Here is a 20,265-nt window from a genome sequence, read left to right on the forward strand (position 1 = left end):
TCGAGTCTCGTGTTGTCGCGGTGTCGCGTTACCTTCGAGACACAGTTATTTACTATACGTCAGTGGATAAAGGCCGCACTTGGCGTTGTGTTGAGCGCATTGCCCACCAACCTCCCAATTCTCTCCCCTGGCCAGGTTATTTACACTAGAGAAGACTATTGGCTGGAGTATTTATTCTCAGAGATCTCTCATTTTCCAAGCTTTCGGAGCTGCGCCGAACTTTCATTGCAAGTTCTATGGAGCTGTCATAACTACGAAACTCATATCCATATAACGAATCAAATGCATTTTCCGTTATATTTAACCAAAAAATATTACATATTTTAATATCATAGTCGGAAATATGTAGGCCTACGTGTTACCTAGTCAAAAATAATGCATACATAGCATAGCAAGTGCGCATACCTAAGCATAAACAACACAGGTACGCATACGCGGACACATGCACACTTCCTTGCTGGGAAATTTTTCGTTTGTAGTTTTAAACCTTGCTGACTAAGAAATTAAAATTGATTTGTGCCAATTATTGGCAAGCAATGATTTACTTAAATAATTAAGTTGTGACTTGAGTTATATAATAATTAATAATTCAGTTATACACTTGGGTCTGGTTATCCTTCAAGTTGTGTGCTATTACGTGTCCACCAGCAAGAAAGTAATATGATTACAATCAAATAAAGAATAATATTTTCCAAATTTTCAATTTTATACTATGTACGAACGTAGTTATATTATTACTGGGTTTCAGAAATAACTAATCAACAGTTTACATGATTTTTCACCCTTCCGGTAATATATATATATATATATATATATATATATATATATATATATATATATATATATATATTATATATATACAATTTCGTTCATCATAAAATACGTATTAGATTTAAATGTACGTACTAAACTACAATTTATCATACGACTACAAACGAATTGAAGCGTGCACTGATGAAACAATCAGTTAACAAACATTCCTACATAAAAATATGTTTGTTTCAACAACAGGTTGAAATGCATCTCTTTGCTCAACGAAGTCATATAACATAGTCACAGGTACTATTTGTTGCTGCAAATTGTATTTGCAGTTTAAAAAATTACGGAACAAGTCGTCTTAAGTCATCCGAAACATGGTGACGTTATGAGGCAAAAATCGTAATTTTGTTCACCCGGACTTTCCCCATTCTATAACATGAAGTGAGTATACAGGAAGATGTGTGGCTTTTACGGTGTGTGACTAGTGTTCACAGTTTTTATTCCAAACGTAAACAAACCAGTTGTTTGTGAATAGTTTTTTTTGAAATAATGACGCGATAACTTAGCATGTCATATCATGTATTTTTAACTCTTTATTCCTTTAGAAATAGAATATTTGCAACATTGTCAATATCAATTATTATTGATTTTAAAAAGAAGTGTGGTAATGATAATTGTGCCAAAATGCATTTTCAATACGGCACAGAATCATGTTATTTTTTCTACCTTGTATTTTTTTCATGTTTAGATTGTTTACAATTTGCTGTTTAAAATATTTGTATGCATCTCCACCCAATAACTGTTCAGAAAATAACAATCATCGATTTATCTGTACAAATTATTTTTGGCTTTTCTGAAGAAAAAAAAAGTTAATGTATGAAGTTGTACAAATACATCTTATTTAATCAAATATAATTGAATTTGAACACATTTGCACACCACAAAGACAATAAACATATGAGTTTATGGATACAGTTGAGTAAATTTAGATGGTCTGCTTTTACAAGCATAATTTAACAGCGCACTGAGTTTAAATTTTCTTATATAATAATGTCATATCGCAATAAATACTTTAAGAAAAAATACATATTATATTTCCACATTTTTTAAGAAGATACGCTACAGAGGTAATTAATGAGCAGCTGAACAAGTCTTGACAGCAGCAAATTTTTTTCTTGCTCTTTTTTCAATAGCGTCAATAATGTATGGAGGGTCTCGAATTTCCATGCTCCTCGTATGCCTAGGGTCCACCAGTTCTGGCAAAATGCAGTTATAATAGAATTTTTTAAGATGTGGTTCCATCTCTTGTTTACAAAAATTGTCATCCCTTTCAATTCGAAATATTGCCATCTCTTTTTCCACTGATGTCCAAACACTAAAAATGCAATATTCCCTCTCTGAAATGTGCAGCTGTCCCTGAACTTGATAAAAATATGAATGTGTTTTTTCAGTTTCAGTTCATCTCCTTCGAACTCATATATCGGATGTTCCCTTGTTTAACTGCTGCAGTAACATCTTTTTCAATTGCAGATGATGGACACTTAACTTCTGCAAGACCCTTTTCTCCAATAACACCTTCCGGAGTGGCACCCAAGAAAGGCAATTCCTTGTCAATGAAGAGTCCACTTTTTCCAACCTTATATTCCTTCTTGTTTTTCTAGTTCTATAGCCATCACCTCAAACCTTTTACCATGATAAATTGCAGGCACGTTCAAAATATCGGAGGTATAAACAATTCTGCGAACTAAGTTAACGCAGCTTGTTAATGCACGTCTACGACAGACTTTCCCGAAATTCTAAGCTGTTAGAATTTTTCTATGTGTTTCAAGCCATTTTCCGCTTCCTGCCTGGAGAATTGTGTCTCTCTCTAAATGTTGACGGTCCTCTTGTGTTAGTTGTAACCTACTGAGGAAAGCTTGAATCTGTTCCTCAAATGTTTCTGGATCCATGTCAGGCTGTTGACATTGAGGACCATAGTGGATTTTTGCTGCTTTTCTAGTATCAAACCGTTGTCTTCCTTTACATGTTCAATATATTCATCCAAATGTTGATATTTTCTTGGAGTAATGAATAAACTGTTCGGCTGAAATCATTCATAAATATATTATTTTTGAATAACTTATATCTATTAATGTACCTAAAATCATGTTATATTTCTATGTGCATAAAATATGTATATATTATTTTTTCCCTAGTTTCGAATAAAACAGGAATATTGATAGCAGTAAAAGTACTTATAGTATCTGTAGTATCTTTAATAGTTTTTTGTCCAATGTATGATGCATACTTTGAAAAGTCTTGCTACAATATAAACATTTTCAGTGCTTAAATCAGTGTTCTTATGAATGCTGTTTATGTTTTAACTGGGGATGGTGTATCACTTTTAAGTAAGGTCAGTAAAATATGCTGTCTATTGTCACTAAATGGGGATAAGATTTTTTACTGTATTCATTTTTTTGCCCTGTTTTTAGTGAAATTTCTGATAAAAACATTTATGTAGTTTGAGTAGTTGTGTAATTTTTCAATTGAAGTATATTCGTAAAGTTAAATTATAACTTAACTGTAATTTTTTAACAGGTCAATATAATTAAAAGCAATATAATTGTTATTCAGCTAACCTGATTGCTTGTCTCTGAATTGTTGATACATCTACTGTCTACAGTTGGCTCATTCCTGTCCACCAGCTCATATGGAATGTCAATGGCTCCTTCGGTGGTTGACCAGAAAGAACATCCTGCTTCCATCTCAAATAGTTTCAGAGGCGGTTGCATTTCTGTGTAAGACATGGCTGTAGAGCTGAAAGAGCCACATTACAGTAGCAATAACATTTAACTATTTATATTGATTTATTTAGATAGAAATATAGTTTCGAAAGAATGTCTAGTTTCGTGTAATATAACTACCCGACCGTGTGCAAATGATACGAAGGAAAAAAAGTAAACAATTTTTCAGGAAATAGTTGAAGAAAGAAAAATAGCATGTATTAAAAACACTTTGTAATTAACTTATTTTTAAAGTGGGCTAAGGGACTTACATACACTGCCCATCTTCATTGTGCAGGACATTGGTTACAGAGTAGTTATTCTCTTCATCTGATGTGTCATTTTCTCTTGAAGAAATTTCTTGTGCCGTTTTTACTCCCTGGCTGCCAAGGTGTCATCGTGAGTCTCTACCTTCCGGAACTTGATAACTGCAGCTATCAAGTTTAAATTTTTTCCTGCAATGCATAAAATTTATCCTTTTTAATACCGACTTCTTTATTTTTGTGCAATAAATGACCTTACACTGAACAGACCAAAAATCTTATGTATATTTTGGCCAAAACATATTTGTTAAATTAATAGAACTGTTTGTGTTGCCAATCTTACTTTCTCTAAAATAATAACTTAGATTTGTTTTAAATAAAATGTAAACAGTTACTCACTTTGCCGGATAGCTTTCTTCATAGTACACTACTTCATGCACTCCGGAAGTTATTTCGTTTTCAATCAGTTCTTGATGGCTGCAGTGAATTCTTGATAGGCTCTGGTTTTCCAATTCTTCATTGACATGGTTTTGTTTAGGTATAGTTTTATTCCTGTGAATAAATTGATAATTCAGTGCCAAATAAAAAATGTACACATTACACATTTTAAAGGTTAATACTACAACGTTAATACAAACACATATTATATGCTTCGACTGTGAGGAGCCAGAGTTTGTTTCCGCCCTCCCCCTCCCCCTTCCCAACAGGGAGCTCAGTCTGTCCAAACTAATAACTTATGGATGCTTTACATATTATAAACATACATATTTAACCTATATATTTTAAATAAACTTTTCAATATGCGACTGTTCATCGAAGATAACTCAATATTATGGTGGGGAAGGTGTTGGAGGTGAGAGATCACAAGGTAGACTAAGTTTCGACTACGCAGGCTAATGAACGCAATCTGTATTTTGTATGACATATTACAAAACAAACTGACCTTTGACTCCAGTATGCTTTGAGATGAGTAGCTTCATTTTTCTTTCTTGTTGCATAAATATAAAGATGATTCTTCTTTATTTTCTCCAGTTTCTTTTTAACTCCATCCTTGAAAAAGAAATCGTGCATATAATAGTACTTCTCGATGCTGTTACAAAGCCAAATATCGATCTAACAAGGGGTAAAAATAACAGTCGCTCAACTTTTTCCGCCTACAGGTAACCTCCACTTGGCTCCGAGTATGCCTTACTGAGTCTTCTCGCCGCGCGATATGGTGGGCGTAGAATGGTTGAGGTTTTCTCTGGGAATAACTGCCTGAATCCTAGAATTTATTACTTCCGGGTCATTCAATGCCATTTCACACACCTGCTGACATCACCATCACCGAATTCAATGAAACTTAGGGCTTTAACAGTACAGGTTCAGGAAAGTGAATTCTCAAAGTTACAGCCCCCTGTGAATAATACTTTTTATACAGCAGGGTTGCCAATTTGTGGAAAAAGTGGAATTGTGTTAATGCCTTACTAGAGTAGTTTTAGTGAACATGGCCTAATTCACAATGTTCTAGTGTTTGATCCCAGATCCATCCCAAAATGAAACTTATGTCACTTAGACCAATAACGCACTTCATAACATATAATTTTTTCACATTTTTCAAAAATATACTTTTCAAAATTTTCAAGGTCACATGTTACATGACCATGACCTTGAAACAAATTTCTTCTAAAATTCGTAAAACTTATTTTTATCTCAAAGGACACTTTTCTAGCTTTCTATTGAGCCCTACTTCAAGGTTCTCACTCAACTACAAAGGAAGTTACAAATATTTTTATTGGACCTCGCGCAGCAAAAATTCCACTTTTTCCACAAGTTGGCAACCCTGCTGTATAAAAAGTATTATTCACAGGGGGCTTTAACTTTGCTAATGCACTTTTCTGCACACCTACTGCTAATTTGCCGAGTTTTTTTTTAATTCTGAGATGGTGATGCCAAAAATTAGTATTTTCTGGTTGATTTGGCATGGAATGACCCTTCCCGACCAGGCGGCCTCAGTGGTAGACACTATTCCTGCGAATACATGTGCTTATCGCGATATCCGATACCCCGACGCGCTGATAAGGCGACCGAGCAGCCGTCAGACGAACTTCCCCTCCGCTGCCTTCACAGCAGCCGCTAGCCCCACTCCTCGGCTCCAGTCGCCGGCTGAAGAATACGCCGCGCGAGGGAGACACTTCCCGGCAGAATAAATGTGCGGAAATGCTTTTCGTCGTAGAAGAATTCTGGGAGTTTTTCAGCGGTGACCTATGTATTTTTTTACACCATTTTAATCAACGATTAATACTCTATCGTTGTGTGTTTCTACTTTTTTTGTATGCATTACACACGATACATAAAACAGCTGCGTAAAACCACACATTCGGAAATATTTTTACCTATGTTACGAATTTTTAAAAGCATTATAAAAATCATAGATCGACCCATTCATCCTTTCCTTATGCACGCAAAAAAAATGACAGTGTTATCTGTAATGGGAAGCTGCAAATTATTCTTAGCAAAAGGCCCTACAATCACGTCCTGAAGACTGTCTGTATAGGCCTCTTAACCCAGAAATAAACATCCTTGAATACTGGAAAACTCAGTCTGCCTGTTCACCCAGGCTACATAAACTGTCCAAAAAATATTTGTGTTCACCAACTGCGACAGTGTTCTCTGAACGTTTGTTCAGCACTGCAGGAAACATATGTGACCAAAAATGGAATCGTCTTGATCCAGACCGTGTCAAAATCCTTGTTTTTTTAAATAAAAATTTAAAGTTTAAATAATTCTGCATAATGTTTAATTTTTTCTCTTAACTTAAAAATTATTGTATAATTAACCCTTGAGATCTGGATTCGGATCCGAGGGGTGGATTCGAGGTACTGTTTGGGATTCGAATTCAAGATTCGGATTCGGGAAAAATGGGATTCGTACCATCACTATATATTACCAGTAGTTTCGTGAGTCACAAGCTTGGCCCATTCCTCGTTGCTAGGTCCAACTTCAACCTCATTTTCCTCTGGCAGAAAGTCTTGTTTATTTGTACTGATCGAAAACCTAGCTTTCTTGAAGCAGTTTTTGATAGTAACGTCACTTACTGTGTACCATGCTCTTGCAAATTTCATGTCTAGAAGTACGTTAATCTCAGGGCTATTGTTTTCTTCCTGGCACGTAAGAATATGTTCAACAACTTCTCTGCGATAAAAGCGTTTGAATGTGTGTAGTTTACTGGTGGTATTGGCAGGCAAGAACATGACTTTTACGTACTGGTAAGTCGGTATGAGCAGCACAGTTTATCAATGAAAAGCACAATTTCTTTTCCCTTCGTTTTATCTTCATTTCCTTATTAACTTTTTTTTTCAACTAACCTTTAAATTCTGTCATATTTCATTAAATATTGCGAATTATGTAATTCCATCATATTTTGTGAAATATTGCTGATTTTTCGATTCCATCATATTTCGTGAAATATTCCAGATTTTGCGATTCTTTCATATTTCATAAAACACTGCGGTTATGTGATTCCATCGTATTTCATGAAACATGCAGATTTTACGCATCACAGCAAATTTAGTTAAAACTAAATGCAGTATATTAACTTCTAATCACTACCAAGTAATGTTATTTGTGTTACATGTCAAGTAATTTTTTTTTAAATTTCATCATTTTGTCATTAATGAAATGTGACTACCCTTAGGCATTATGTACAAATAACATAGGTTGTGCAGCTTGTCATTTATGTTGTCAAGGAATGAACCCAAGTGGTTCAAGTTTTTGTGTGTAACCATATGGTCTTAGGTGTGCATAACTGCTAACCATTGAATAATAACATATAATGTGATTAGAAATTTTAGTAGTCTTATGTTTAGTTGAAACTGATTTGAAATGAGCTGTACCTTTTTTATATTAATACAATGAATTCTTTTTCGTTTTGCAGCAACTGTTTGGCAAGTTCGGCACAGTTATTGACATTCGGATTCACAGCAAGCCAAACAACAAAAACATGCCCGGTAACAGAGTCCCTAACTATGGCTTTATAACCTTCGAGGATTCTGAAACTGCACTGACTGTTCTCAGTAGTCGGGTATGTCAAGTTCTTCAATTTATGGTAAAAGAAGTGTTTGTTTGGTGTCTTTAAGAGTTATGGTACTACTATACAGTAAAGCTGCATTTTAAGAAATTATAGGGGACCAAACATTTCTCGTTTGTTAAACTGAAGTGTTTCATACATTGAAAAAAAAATTTATGGTTGTGTTATTTATATTTTTGTTAAAGTATGATTATTGCTAAACCACATATTTTCATTTTTATATATGTAAATTTCCACATAAGACTATTCCATATTCCATAGTCCCTAGAGTTGTGTACAGTGAAACCCTTTTGTAACGACCGCTCACTGTTCCCAAACATTTGGTTGCTGGGGAAAGAGGTGTAATAAATATTTAAACATTGACCGATCCTCGACCACCACACATCAAAATGTGACATTTTTCATGCCAGGTTCCTGTTTAGTCATTTCAGTCATGAAATTGACAAGTTTTCAAACTTGAATAAAATTAATTTTAAATAGTAGACATCTTTCCGAAAAGAAAAGATACCGAAACAAAAAAAAAAATTTGTACCACCTGCTGTAACCAAGGAAAAAATCATTAAATGAAATAACTTAAGAGGTTCATCAATCACTGTTCATAAAATCAAGCCTAAAGCATAACTAAATCGTAGTACAAAAAAAATGTGGATCGCCAAATTGTTCACAAAATGTAACCAAAAAAAGTTACCACAAGGAGTAAAAAAAGCATAAGTCATTAAAGAACAATAATCAAACCCAAGTTAAATCCGAAATTGCGCAAATCCAAGATACAATAATATGTAGACGTACAGAGTGTCAAGCAATATCACAGTGTTTGGTTACCGGGTGCCAGGCTGTCAACTGGCGCAGCAGGAAGACACGCTGGTAACATGGAACCATTGTCTGTGAGGATGGAGAAGAGTATCAACAAGGGGGAGGGGGTTTGCACTGCGCCACATGCAGTACAGCTCTCGCCAAGAGAAACGCAGTACAACATGCTTTGAACAAATTTTCAGCCGGTTTCCATCAAATTATTTTATTATTTAACAAAAATGTTTAATGGTTCCTCGAAAAGGAGCTATATAGAGAGCTGATTGTAATAATGGGGTTTAACTGTAGAATGCTATCATGCCATTAAGTTATTGATCATGTTAAGTCTTTCAGAGATATTTTGCTGACAAAAAGATTGCCTGCCTGTTTCTAACCTTGCTTTTAGAGGTTATATTGCACTTGTGTTCCAAAATGGCCGTAGCTCTTGCTCTTTCCTCAAGCTCACTGTGCACATCCAGAAAATATAGGTAGTACAACATTCTTTTAGAAGGCCACCTATGTAGTTAAATGTAAATTATTTATGTGCAACTTCGTATCTGGCTGATATATTATCACCGTGTCCACCTTCTGGAAAGTCAGGTAAAAATCAGGAAAATTTGGTGAAATTTATTATGTAATAGTAATTTGAGAGGAATATTACATAATCCGGTTTGATATCACCTAGACTGTTATAGCATGCAAGGTTCTGTAAATGTAAAAAGAAAGGAAGTGGGGAGAGAACTAAGCCAGCTATGGGAATGACAGAGAGAAAATGTAATTTTTTCTTTCAGATAATTGCAAACTACAGTAGAGCACCCCTCAACCGTAATTCCCACAAACGGAACTCCCGATATCCGGAACTAATTTTTCAAAAAAAAAAAATTAAAACATTTCCGCACTGGAACGAGGCGTTTCTGCTTGTGCCTGACTGTACATGCCTTCTAGGCGCGCGCGCGCACGTCTGTCAGAGAGCTAATTATAGCCAGTCTTTCCCGCGCATTGCGTCGATACGCAGCTGGTTTTCGCTAGAATTACTATAAAGGTGTTTATGTTATAAGTAGTTTCATTGTTTCACTATGTCAAGTAAACGGAAAATTCCGGGTTCTTGCGACACAGCTAAGCGGCAAAGAAAAATGTTGACCATTCAAGAGAAGATAGACATGTTAAAAAAATTGGATGCCGGAAGTTCTGCAAGTGTCCACAGTTTATGACATAAAAAAGCAAAAGGATGAACTGTGCAAATTTTACGTTGATAGTGAATCCAAAGCGGGAATGGAGATTCGAAAAACACTTATCCCAAGCAAAAGTTGTGAATTGGATGAAGCTTTAATGAAATGGTTCCGACAAAGGAGAAGCGAGGGACTAAGCATTTCTGGACCTATGCTCACTGAGCAGGGTAACATTTTTCATGCTGAACTTAAATTTGATTATGAATGTGACTTTTCATTAGGGTGGTTACACAAGTTTAAGAAAAGGCACGGAATTTCTCTATATGCACTGAGTGGTGAAAAACTTTCTGCCGACGCAGAAGCAGCAGAAAAGTATGTTCTGGAGTTCGCCCACCTTGTGTCGGATGAAAAACTAACACCCGAGCAGGTGTATAATGCAGACGAGACGGCATTATATTGGAGGTGTATGCCGAGAAATACTTTGTGTACACCTAATGATGCGCATATTGGGATGAAAGAAAGCAAAGAAAGAATAACAGTGTTAGGTTGTTCTAACGCAGCTGGAACACACAAGATCAAACTCTTGGTCATCGGTAAAAGTATGCGGCCACGAAAATTAAAAGACGTCAAGGTAATGCCTGTAGAATATACGTCAAGCAAGAAAGCCTGGGTCACAACAAAAATAACCACAGACTGGTTCAATAACATTTTTGTTCGACAGGCAAGGCAACAATGCAACAGCGTAGGCTTGGACCCAGATTGCAAGATATTTCTTGTGTTGGATAATTGTTCCGCCCACCACCAGCTGAAACCCTGTCAAAAGATAACGTGCAAGTTATTTATCTGCCGCCGAACTGCACGTCAGTCATTCAGCCCCAAGACCAGGGAATCCTACGCTCACTTAAATGCCGCTATCGATCACAGTTTCTGCGATCATTCCTGACTGACCTAAATGGTGGCAAAACTGTTAAGGAAATAAAGAAAGATTACAGTTTAAAAGATGCAGTGTGGGCACTTGCAAGGGCTTGGGATAGCATCCCTAAATCTACCCTGAACAATGCCTGGCACAAACTGTGGCCGACAATCATTTTCACTGAAGAAAATGAAAATGAGCCAGCAGACTTCCGTGGATTCAATATTTATCAAGAAAAAACAATGGCAAATGACCTGATGAAGTATGCAAAGACCGTAACCAGTCCTGAAATCACAGAACTGCAAGAAAACAACATTGAGGAATGGTTCACTGTTGACTGTGATGTTCCCGTCATGCACCATTATACAGATGAAGAGATTGTGGAAATGGTCACAAACAAGAATAAAGAAGACGTGAAAGAAAGTGCAGATTCCGATGTAGACGAACCTTCAGAAAAAATCGCTCAGGAAGAATGCATTTTTCACGTGACTCGTCTGATAGCGGGACTTGAGCAGCGAAGCTACATAAGTGAACAGCAGTTAATGAGCCTGTACCTCCTAAAAAAACAACTAGAAGTAGAGAAGTCAAAGCAAACTAAGCAAACTCGCATTACAGATATGTTTAAGATCTTATCAGGTCCCGTCACTAAACAGCGTGATTATGAAACAGCCGACCCGAGAGTATGTACACCCACTCCCACTACACACGCAGACACAAGTGATAGCGAGTAACATTTACTTCCAATGTGTGATGCTTTCAGTTTGTAGACAAAAATTTAGTGCACAAATATGTATTATGAACATTTATAAGTTAATATATGGTTAAACAGTCTACATTTACCTGTATTTTTATATCTTTGTATTTGTAAACGAGATGCATGAAGTGTTATTCTTGTGTATGTGAAATGTAAACTGTGCGTGGCAGTGACTATACACTCTCCCGGAAGTGTGAATCATTTGCACGTCAACACCGAAGTAACACAACACCGCAGCTGTAGTCCTAATACCTCCCCTGACCCCTCTGTTTCTTCCTCTTTCCTCACGCACGCACCCACCCACAGTGATAAGAAACACGGTGCCTGCCAGCTTGCTTGAATGAAGGTCATTCAACCGGCCGGGAGGCCGGGCCTACCGCAACTCCCCTTATCCGGAATTTTCCCATAACCGGAATAGACCTCCCCCCGATGATTCCGGTTGAGGGGTGCTCTACTGTAATTAAATTAATTTTTAAAGTTGGTCAAAAATTTTTACAGATTTTTGTGCACAACCTAGAAATTTAAATTACTGCATGTTATTTCTGCTTAAAGACTTCTTTTTAGACCTGCATGCTACAGCCAAAATGATGAATGATTATTGAAGTGAGTATTTTCAACCCAGTTTTCTATGACATTTGTTCAAAATGGGAAACTACATGTTCTGGTCGATAGTAACTATGGATGAGTATGTGTGATGTGATGTGAGGCACAGTGGTGTATGATGTGTGCTCGTGTGCAGCCAATCATGTTCCCGGATGAGAACGGACAGAAGATGAAGCTCAACGTGGAGGAGAAGAAGAACCGGCCGCGCCAGCTGCAGGACGGAGGGCGCATGTTGGGCGGCGATGGCAGCATGGGTGGTGGGCGGCCGAGTGGGGGGGGCATGGGCGGCCCGCGCCCCATGGGTCCTGGCATGATGCGTGGGGGCCCGGGCATGGGGCACCGAGGCGGCAGCCGGGGCTTCTCCCGTGGCGACGGGCGCGGGGGAGGCATGAGCCGGGGCGGGGGCACTTTCACCCGACGCTAGTACGCGAGTGTCCCCCTGCATTTGTGTTACATTGAGAGATTTATCGTAAATGCAAAGAACAGTGTTGATAAATCTCAAGTTGAACTATACGAAAGTAATTGATAACGGAGTAATCATTTTGTGTTATATTGCCAATGGAATATGATATACTACCTTACACATCCTATTTTGAAGATTCATCAAAATGGCTGCTGTTTTGCCTGCTTTAATATGTCCAAATGTACAGTGACTCGTTACAAAATATAATTTGGCCTAGCTATTGCATTGCTGAATAATAACAATAATTTGATAATGTAATTGCAGTTTTCTTCTCAGTGATAGTTTCACAGAAATTCTTCAGTTTTAGTTGTTGACCCTAATAAACCATTTTATAAGAATTTGTTTAATCAGATGAACAGCATTACAAGTTTTGTGATACAAAGTGAAATGGCCAATAGTAATTCCCAATGTTAATTATCAAGAAAGTAAAAGTGAGTAATTTAAAGAGTATTATTACATCAGTGCTTTTTTTATCTTCTTTTCTGGTGTAGTTAATATTCTAAAAAAAAAACATTTTCTTGCATTATGAAAGTGCATCAGATAAGTATTATCAGTCAGACTTTTTACTCAGCTGAGTTGTTGATGTGAATTCCACATTATAGGCTGTTGTACTACCTTTTTTTGGGGATAAACTAGCGTCAAGCTGATTACCAATCATGTTCACGGAAAACAGATTAAAAATGACATTTCAATATAGACATTATGCTAAATTAATTTATTTTACCACTTGTTGCACTGAATGAAATGTCAGTACATGTCTTCTGTTTTAGTCTGTTTCCCCTCAAGGATTTTGGTTAAAAAATATTTGTGATTGATTGCATAGTTTGCCGGGCTGAAAAGAGAAGACGTGAAGTGAGACACTGTTAAGAGGCGTAGGAGATGAACAGTCTGAGTGTGAAATGGTGTTGGTGCGTATTGTAGCCAAAGCTTCTGATGATGAAGCGAAGCTTTCACGAAGAATGCTGTGGCAACGTTAAAATATTATTCAAATATACTGTGGTACTCGTCTTCAGACTGCCTCATTGTTTTTATTTTAGGTTTACAGAGTTGTGTTTGTGTGTTATTGGGTACATTTGTACAGATTTTCCTTTGCAGATATTTTTTAAGATTATAGTATTTCCCTGTGATAATAATATAATAAAAGTTTAATAAGTACTTCTAGTGTCATAACAGAAATGCCTTACGTTTAAGTTGAAGCTAAGTGGACTGACTTTTCCTTTTACTAGTAACAAATTTTATTTGCAAAATTTGTTACTCTCTGGCATTTGTAAATAAATTTTCATTATTTTGTGTATTTCATAAGTGAAGTGATTTTGCAAAACTATTGTACAATTCCCTAGTCAGTAACATGAAAACAGCATGCGTTCAAATGTTATCATTTCAGAAAGTAGTATACTGCACATTTTGATCAGATAAGTGCTGCTAGTTTGGAGTAATTTTAGGCTAAAAGACTTATGAAATTTAAAATTATGGTACACCTGCAATAATAAATGTTTAGCTTTCCTCTTTTAGTTTTGTGTGCTTAAGTCTAAATCTTATCTTATTTTCTTTTCATTATACAGACTGTGCAAAATGTGTTCAATAAAATTTTGTGTTGATATGATGTGTGTTGATATTCCTTCCCATGAAAAGAAAATTTTTAGCAAAGCAGTTGCAGTGAGTGATACCCTTATTCCGGTTCTCGGTATTTCCATTTTTCCATGATTAACAATTTCTTTAGGTCCCATTTAAGTCATTTAATGTAATGTATTATGTTCCCTCATATTATATTATATTATTTCTTCCCACTATTCACGTCTCGTATACAACGTAAAAACTGGTTTTTATTCAAGTAAAACTTATTCCAAGACATTTATAGTTGGATATCCCATCAAATACATTCAAATGTTTCGGTCCTGCCATTTTCTCTATAAGATGTATGATGTATGTTGTTACTTATTTAACAGAAATAAGAGTTTTTCAAAGTATAAATTTTTTTTTAGACATTTTTTTGATTATATATTGCTTGCAGATTGCATTCAGCATGCGCACTCTGTCTCGTGCCTAGTAAACTCTTTCGTGAATAGTGTGTACTACATTGATAGTCCCATTTTGGTCACGGTTTTCTGTAGGTTATTTTTTTTTTCATACAAAATAATATTTGTTTACTAGTTGCATAGTCAACTAAATTTAAGTTAAACTCTAAATTAGAGTAATTGATTTGTAAATTCTCTCTGGCAAAACTTTTTAAACATTTATTATTCACATTTATAATACAAGTAGTAATTAATTTATTCAATAATAAATTTACACTTCTTATTTTTTATGTGATTTATTTTGGGCATGGCTTGAGTATTGATGGTATATTAGTAGACTAGTTTAGGAAATGCAGTATATGTATTAGATGAGTTTTAAAGTTCTCCCTAAATTTACACTTCACTGCAATCTACACTTTTTCCTTTGTTCTCCTGAAAACTGTAAATGAGGTGTTTTACTGTATATACTTTCAAGATGTAAGAGTACTCAAAAATGAAACTAACTGAATATTCACGCATTGTTAAAATATTATTCCAAGCTCAAATTTTAAAGTTTTGTGTACAGTATAATTACTTTTGTTGACAGTAAGTTATCAGAAGGGAATACATATCACATTTCAAGGAAAGAGGAGATGGTAATGGCAACGGCCTAGAGTGAAACAAACCATTGCTTTACCAGCGTTTGAACTCGAGACCTTTGAAATGCAAGTACGTTGTGTTATCACTGCATCACTTTGCCCATTTTAAATATTTATAACTTGCAGGTAGGGGCCGGAAAAATTTGCGATAGATGCCATTTTTATGTGAATTTTGAGGTTAGATGCGATTTTTTTTACTAATTATAAATGCTATATTTGCGAAATCGTGGTAAAATTGCCACTATCGGGCGAAAATCCACTATAGAATGCAACAAAACGGCTTGAACACATTCCTCAAAGTATTGTTTTTGAAAATAACCACCATAACACAATTACCATAAACAATAACTTCTGACAAGGCTTGTTGAAGGAATAAAATCCGAATCCTAACCTTAATTTACAAAACATTCCTTAACCAAATATCACGCATGATAGTATAGAATAAGTAATTTTGGAAATTTAGTTTCTACAATTTACTCAAGTTACCGTTGAATTTTTAGAAAAGAATGTAAACACTACTTATCGACGCAGTTATTTTGTTTTGTTAGATCACGTCACGTTGAAGGCTTGCCAACTTGAGTATTCGGGTATGTCCAGAAGGGAGCACAGAATAAATGTATTTTCGGATTTTTAAATTTTTTTTTTTAAAAATTGCCAAAAAATGAATATTAAAAAATTCGATATCTCCAAAAGTAATTGGAATTTTTTATCTCCGCATGCGGTTCCGAAAAGAGGACGTAAGATAGCATATAATGAAAGTTATTTCATATTTGTACGATTTTTTTTGGCGCTAATCTGTACAATACATATTTACCCAGTTTTTTACCTGTCTGAATATTTCTCAGATATTGTTGAATTTTTCAGCTCGCTTGAGATGAAAGACAATAACAGTGGCATCAACTTCTTGTCCCATCTCACAGACAAGGGAATTAAGTGTGTTTTTGCCCAGGCAATGTTTGTTAAAGAACATGCGAAGGATCTAGTAGATCTCCTGGTGTTTCTGGAGGGGTCCAAATACCTAACTTCCCATCTTCTGTGGCCAAAGCTAGATACATTGGACACAGCCTTCGCAGAAGTTGTGGAAGGTAAGTTGCTGCAAGGAAGAACAACTGCTTTGGCTGAAGTGAGTACCTTGCAGAAAGCATCCATTCTTGATGTTTTCAAGAAAGCAGCACTTCAGCAAGGCAGAAGTTATATAAATTGAGAGAAAAGGATCCAAATAGAGAGAATTTTAGCAATATTGGACATGCCCTGAGTCCCACAATGATATTGTTTAACAAAGATGACGAAGAAGCAGGAATAAAGAAACTTCCAGGTTTTTCAGCACTACCGCGAACAGAGGTTTCAAGAGGTTATGGAGAACTCAAAGCCCTAGCTGAGATTGAAAGGAAGAGAGGGGAAAGGTGGATGTTGAACAAATATTGCATGCTGTTTCTGCTAACCATGAACTCTTTGCTAATTGCTGCCTTCAAGCCTTGTGGACGCCTACTGTCTAACTATAGTAATGTAGTGAATGACAAGAGGACAGGACTGAAAGAAAGTAATGCTGAACTTTTTACAGCACTGTCATTTCAGTGCAAAGACTGCAACTAAGACAGTTCCCATCATATTTGTAGAACTGATGCATTCATATATGACTTTTTCTACACAAATATCATGCATGTAATTTGGAGATAGTTCTCTTTTAAACAACAATTTTATTTGTTTCTACATTGTGAGCATAATTGTTTTAACTTCTTGTATTGTTATGTCACTTTAATATCTTAAGCAAATTTCTCAAAAATAGATGCTAATTTTCAACATCATAAATATGCTAATTTTGTAATAAATAGATGCTAATTTTTCCAGGCCCTACTTGCAAGTCATACAGCTAAAAATGGTTGTGTGTGTCAATTCTTTATATATACAATGTAAATACATTTTAAAAAGCAGTGCATATATAGTAAACAAAAAATTTAAAATACCCCCGACTTTGCAATTCTCTCTTGAAGTTACTATGAGTAATTAAAATGCATTAAACACCATCATTGTATTTTACAAGTTTTTGTTTGTGTAGTCTGTACTATACTACACCATCTATACCATAGTGCATACTGCATCAGGTGAAGGTTACCATGTTCTTGCAAAATACCAAATTCTGAATTGATCAGACCTTTAGAAGTTACATCCCTTCATCAACTAGCTGATTATCTTCAAATGGCTGAACAGATTTTCTTGAATCATGAATCATAGCTAAGAACTCTCGATCAAGTTTCCTTCCAAAAAAAAAAAAACTAATGTTTGGGAACTACGATGTGACACACACACACACACACACGTTAAACTAATAAACCCCTTTTTTTTGCATTGGGGGGGGGTTTAAAACCAAACCCTTCAGATATTTTTTATAAATTTTAACTCAAAACAGGTAAAAAGCATTATAGTGTAAGGGACATTTCATTTGTTTTAACTTTTAACTGCTTTTGAGTGTGAATATTTGTTCAAAATTTATGAGCACGCCCTCTGCTAGACGAAAATACGAAAATAGGTCTGACGTACATCGCACTGCTTGTGCTGAAGACGAATATTCATCTTTCATTTGCTGCTACAGAAGACTGCATTATTTTTGTTCGTAAGTAACACAACATTGCAGCCGTTTCTGCAATTACAGTAGTTACCTCATCCATCATAGAGTGCAATGGTGTTTCTGTTGCATACAATAACTATCTTTACTAAGGTACTGGTAATGTTTGATATCCTCCAATCATGCTTTGTTTAGTGTAAATAAAAGTAATTGATAATGAATATTTTTCGAGCTTTTCTTTCAATCAGTCACTAACTACTATATTTTATCTTTCCTACAGACTGTATTGACACGTATTTTGGTATCCAGTCTACTGTACAGCTTTGCACTAGTTTACCATTTACTCTGTTGACATTTTATAAGATGTGTTGTGATTGAGTTAGATCAAGTTTTTATTTGCGACATCTGTGAATTTCTTTTTGTGTGTTTTATTTTTATGGTTTCTTACTGTGGTTTAAGATACTTTTGATATGGCATGTTTTAGTTTTGTGAGTTGTTGAGCAGGTTGAATTTTGTTAACTATGCTGTGACACAAAAAAAAAACACTTAAGAATTGACAATGTTTGAGGAAAGTGATTTAGATTATATTAGTCATATTTTTGGTACAGATGATAGTTGGTGATCAGCTGAGTAAAGGCATTGGCCGCAACCTTATTCATCCATGACTCTGGCGCCAGCTGTTAACAGATGTTTTACCAGTTCGCCTTCGGAAAGTGACAAGTGAAGAAGAACCAGATGTAGACTTAAAAAAGTACCAAGATCATTGGATGTATCATGGAAACAGCAAGAATTTGGGCCTTAGGTTCATAATTTTGAAAATACCAATTTTTTTTATCCAAACAGTTGGTTGAGTTTATTGGTACAGAAACAAACAAATATTTTTATTTCAATTTTCAGAAAACCCCTAGATATTAGCATCCCCACCTGAAGAAATGGGAGAATACAACAAACCAAAAAGGAATTTTTTTTTGTTTGTGTGATTATGCAGAGTATGAAGAAACTTTGATTGAAGAACCAGATGTAGACTTAAAAAAGTACCAAGGCCATTAGATGTATCATGGAAACAGCAAGAATTTGGGCCTTAGGTTCATAATTTTGAAAATACCAATTTTTTTTATCCAAACAGTTGGTTGAGTTTATTGGTACAGAAACAAACAAATATTTTGATTTCAATTTTCAGAAAACCCCTAGATATTAGCATGCCCACCTCAAGAAATAGGAGAATACAACAAACTGGAACAAAATTATTTTTTGTCTGTGTGATTATGCAGAGTATGAAGAAACTTTGTATAGGTTTATCAATACTGATCACGAAATTCCTTCCTTAAAACTCCTGCGTTGGGGGAAATAATGTCCAGAGACTGTTTTATTATTTTGCTAAGAAAGCTGCACTTTTCTGACAGTGTTTCTCATGATAAAGTTCACGGTCATATACTAGATAGGCCTGGCAACTTTGTCATTTTCCATCCGGTTAGAGAAGCTCGCAGCGGCCCGCGAACGGTGCTAGTAGTAGTTGAACCCATTATTAACATTGTGTTAAATTAGTGTTTCATATAAAGTATGATATTATTCCTAATTGTTTCAATTTTTTAAATTATTTTCCAGATTACTATTTTTTTCATTTGTTTGGGTGCTTCGTAAATGCATAATCTGTACCAATGCCTTAAATGTTATCTGAAACATAAAAGTTTACGGAGAAAATATGAAATAAACTAAAAAAAATCAAAAAAACCCAATTAAAATTTTTAGATACATAGCAGGGCAAGACTGATCAAAATGGAGGAGAATTTTATGCTTTTAGCTATATCAAACATTTATTAATAAAAATTAACATTTGAAAGTAGATGTTTAGAAAGCATTTACCACTGCCAACTATTTGTAGAACCATTAAATAGTCTGTGTGAATTGTGGTATTAAAATAGGTGGGGAGGCAACTGTAGAGTCTATATTGTAACTAAAACATTGATTACTCACCTGACCTATTCGCTGCTCGCTGGCAATGGAGCAATGCCTTCCATTTCCTCGCTTGAATAACCCGTATTAAAGTCATCATCACTATCACTCACTGTTCACACCACCTAGGTTAATAATAATGGAATCAATTTCTATGTTGAAATTTGCATCCCGGTTGTAGAACTTGTTTTCAAGTTTTTTTACATTCTCGCAGTATGGTCTCCAGTCATCTGCCCCCATACTATTAAATGTTTCTTCGCAGAGCTAATTTACGTCTTGTAAATTACAGGTTACATTGTGCGATGCAACTTTGCCTTTCACTTTTGCCCATGTATTTTAAATGGGATTTAAGTTGGGTGATATGGTGGGAAACAAAGTGTTGTATCCCCGTAACATTTCAAAATTTCATCTACTGAATAAATGGCGTATTTCAGCTTATCCTGCTTAATAATTGTGTAAAGTTTTGGTTTGAACATATCATCTCCAAATGGAATACCATGCTCTCGCAACCACTGTTGCATGTCGTGCTTAGTTGAGTTAGATGTTGAGGAC

The 20,265-nt window shown here is 35.5% G+C and overlaps 1 protein-coding gene and 1 long non-coding RNA gene across 7 annotated transcripts in view; one reads left to right on the forward strand and one right to left on the reverse strand.

The window, feature by feature from the left end:
* The window catches only part of LOC134528023 (ras GTPase-activating protein-binding protein 2), a 140,446-nt gene extending 126,304 nt beyond the window's left edge, over positions 1-14,142 (forward strand). For all 5 annotated transcript variants that reach the window (XM_063361195.1, XM_063361199.1, XM_063361196.1 and 2 more), the window contains exons 11-12: positions 7,701-7,847; positions 12,218-14,142. In XM_063361195.1, the coding sequence (XP_063217265.1) occupies positions 7,701-7,847; positions 12,218-12,505 (435 nt within the window). In that variant the 3' untranslated portion in view covers positions 12,506-14,142. The remainder of the gene's footprint in view (positions 1-7,700; positions 7,848-12,217) is intronic.
* LOC134528026 (uncharacterized) lies at positions 871-6,317 on the reverse strand. Of its 2 annotated transcripts, none has more exons than XR_010074334.1 (3): positions 4,728-6,317; positions 3,794-4,336; positions 871-3,555 (listed from the first exon to the last, which is right to left on the reverse strand). It is a non-coding gene; the product is annotated as an uncharacterized LOC134528026 (long non-coding RNA). The 2 variants fall into 2 exon arrangements; XR_010074333.1 differs by having other exon boundaries at positions 871-3,976; positions 4,184-4,336; positions 4,728-6,315.
* Positions 14,143-20,265: the final 6,123 nt, after the last annotated feature.

The sequence above is a fragment of the Bacillus rossius genome, chromosome 1, assembly GCF_032445375.1.
Source record: "Bacillus rossius redtenbacheri isolate Brsri chromosome 1, Brsri_v3, whole genome shotgun sequence".
Lineage (NCBI taxonomy): Eukaryota > Metazoa > Arthropoda > Insecta > Phasmatodea > Bacillidae > Bacillus > Bacillus rossius.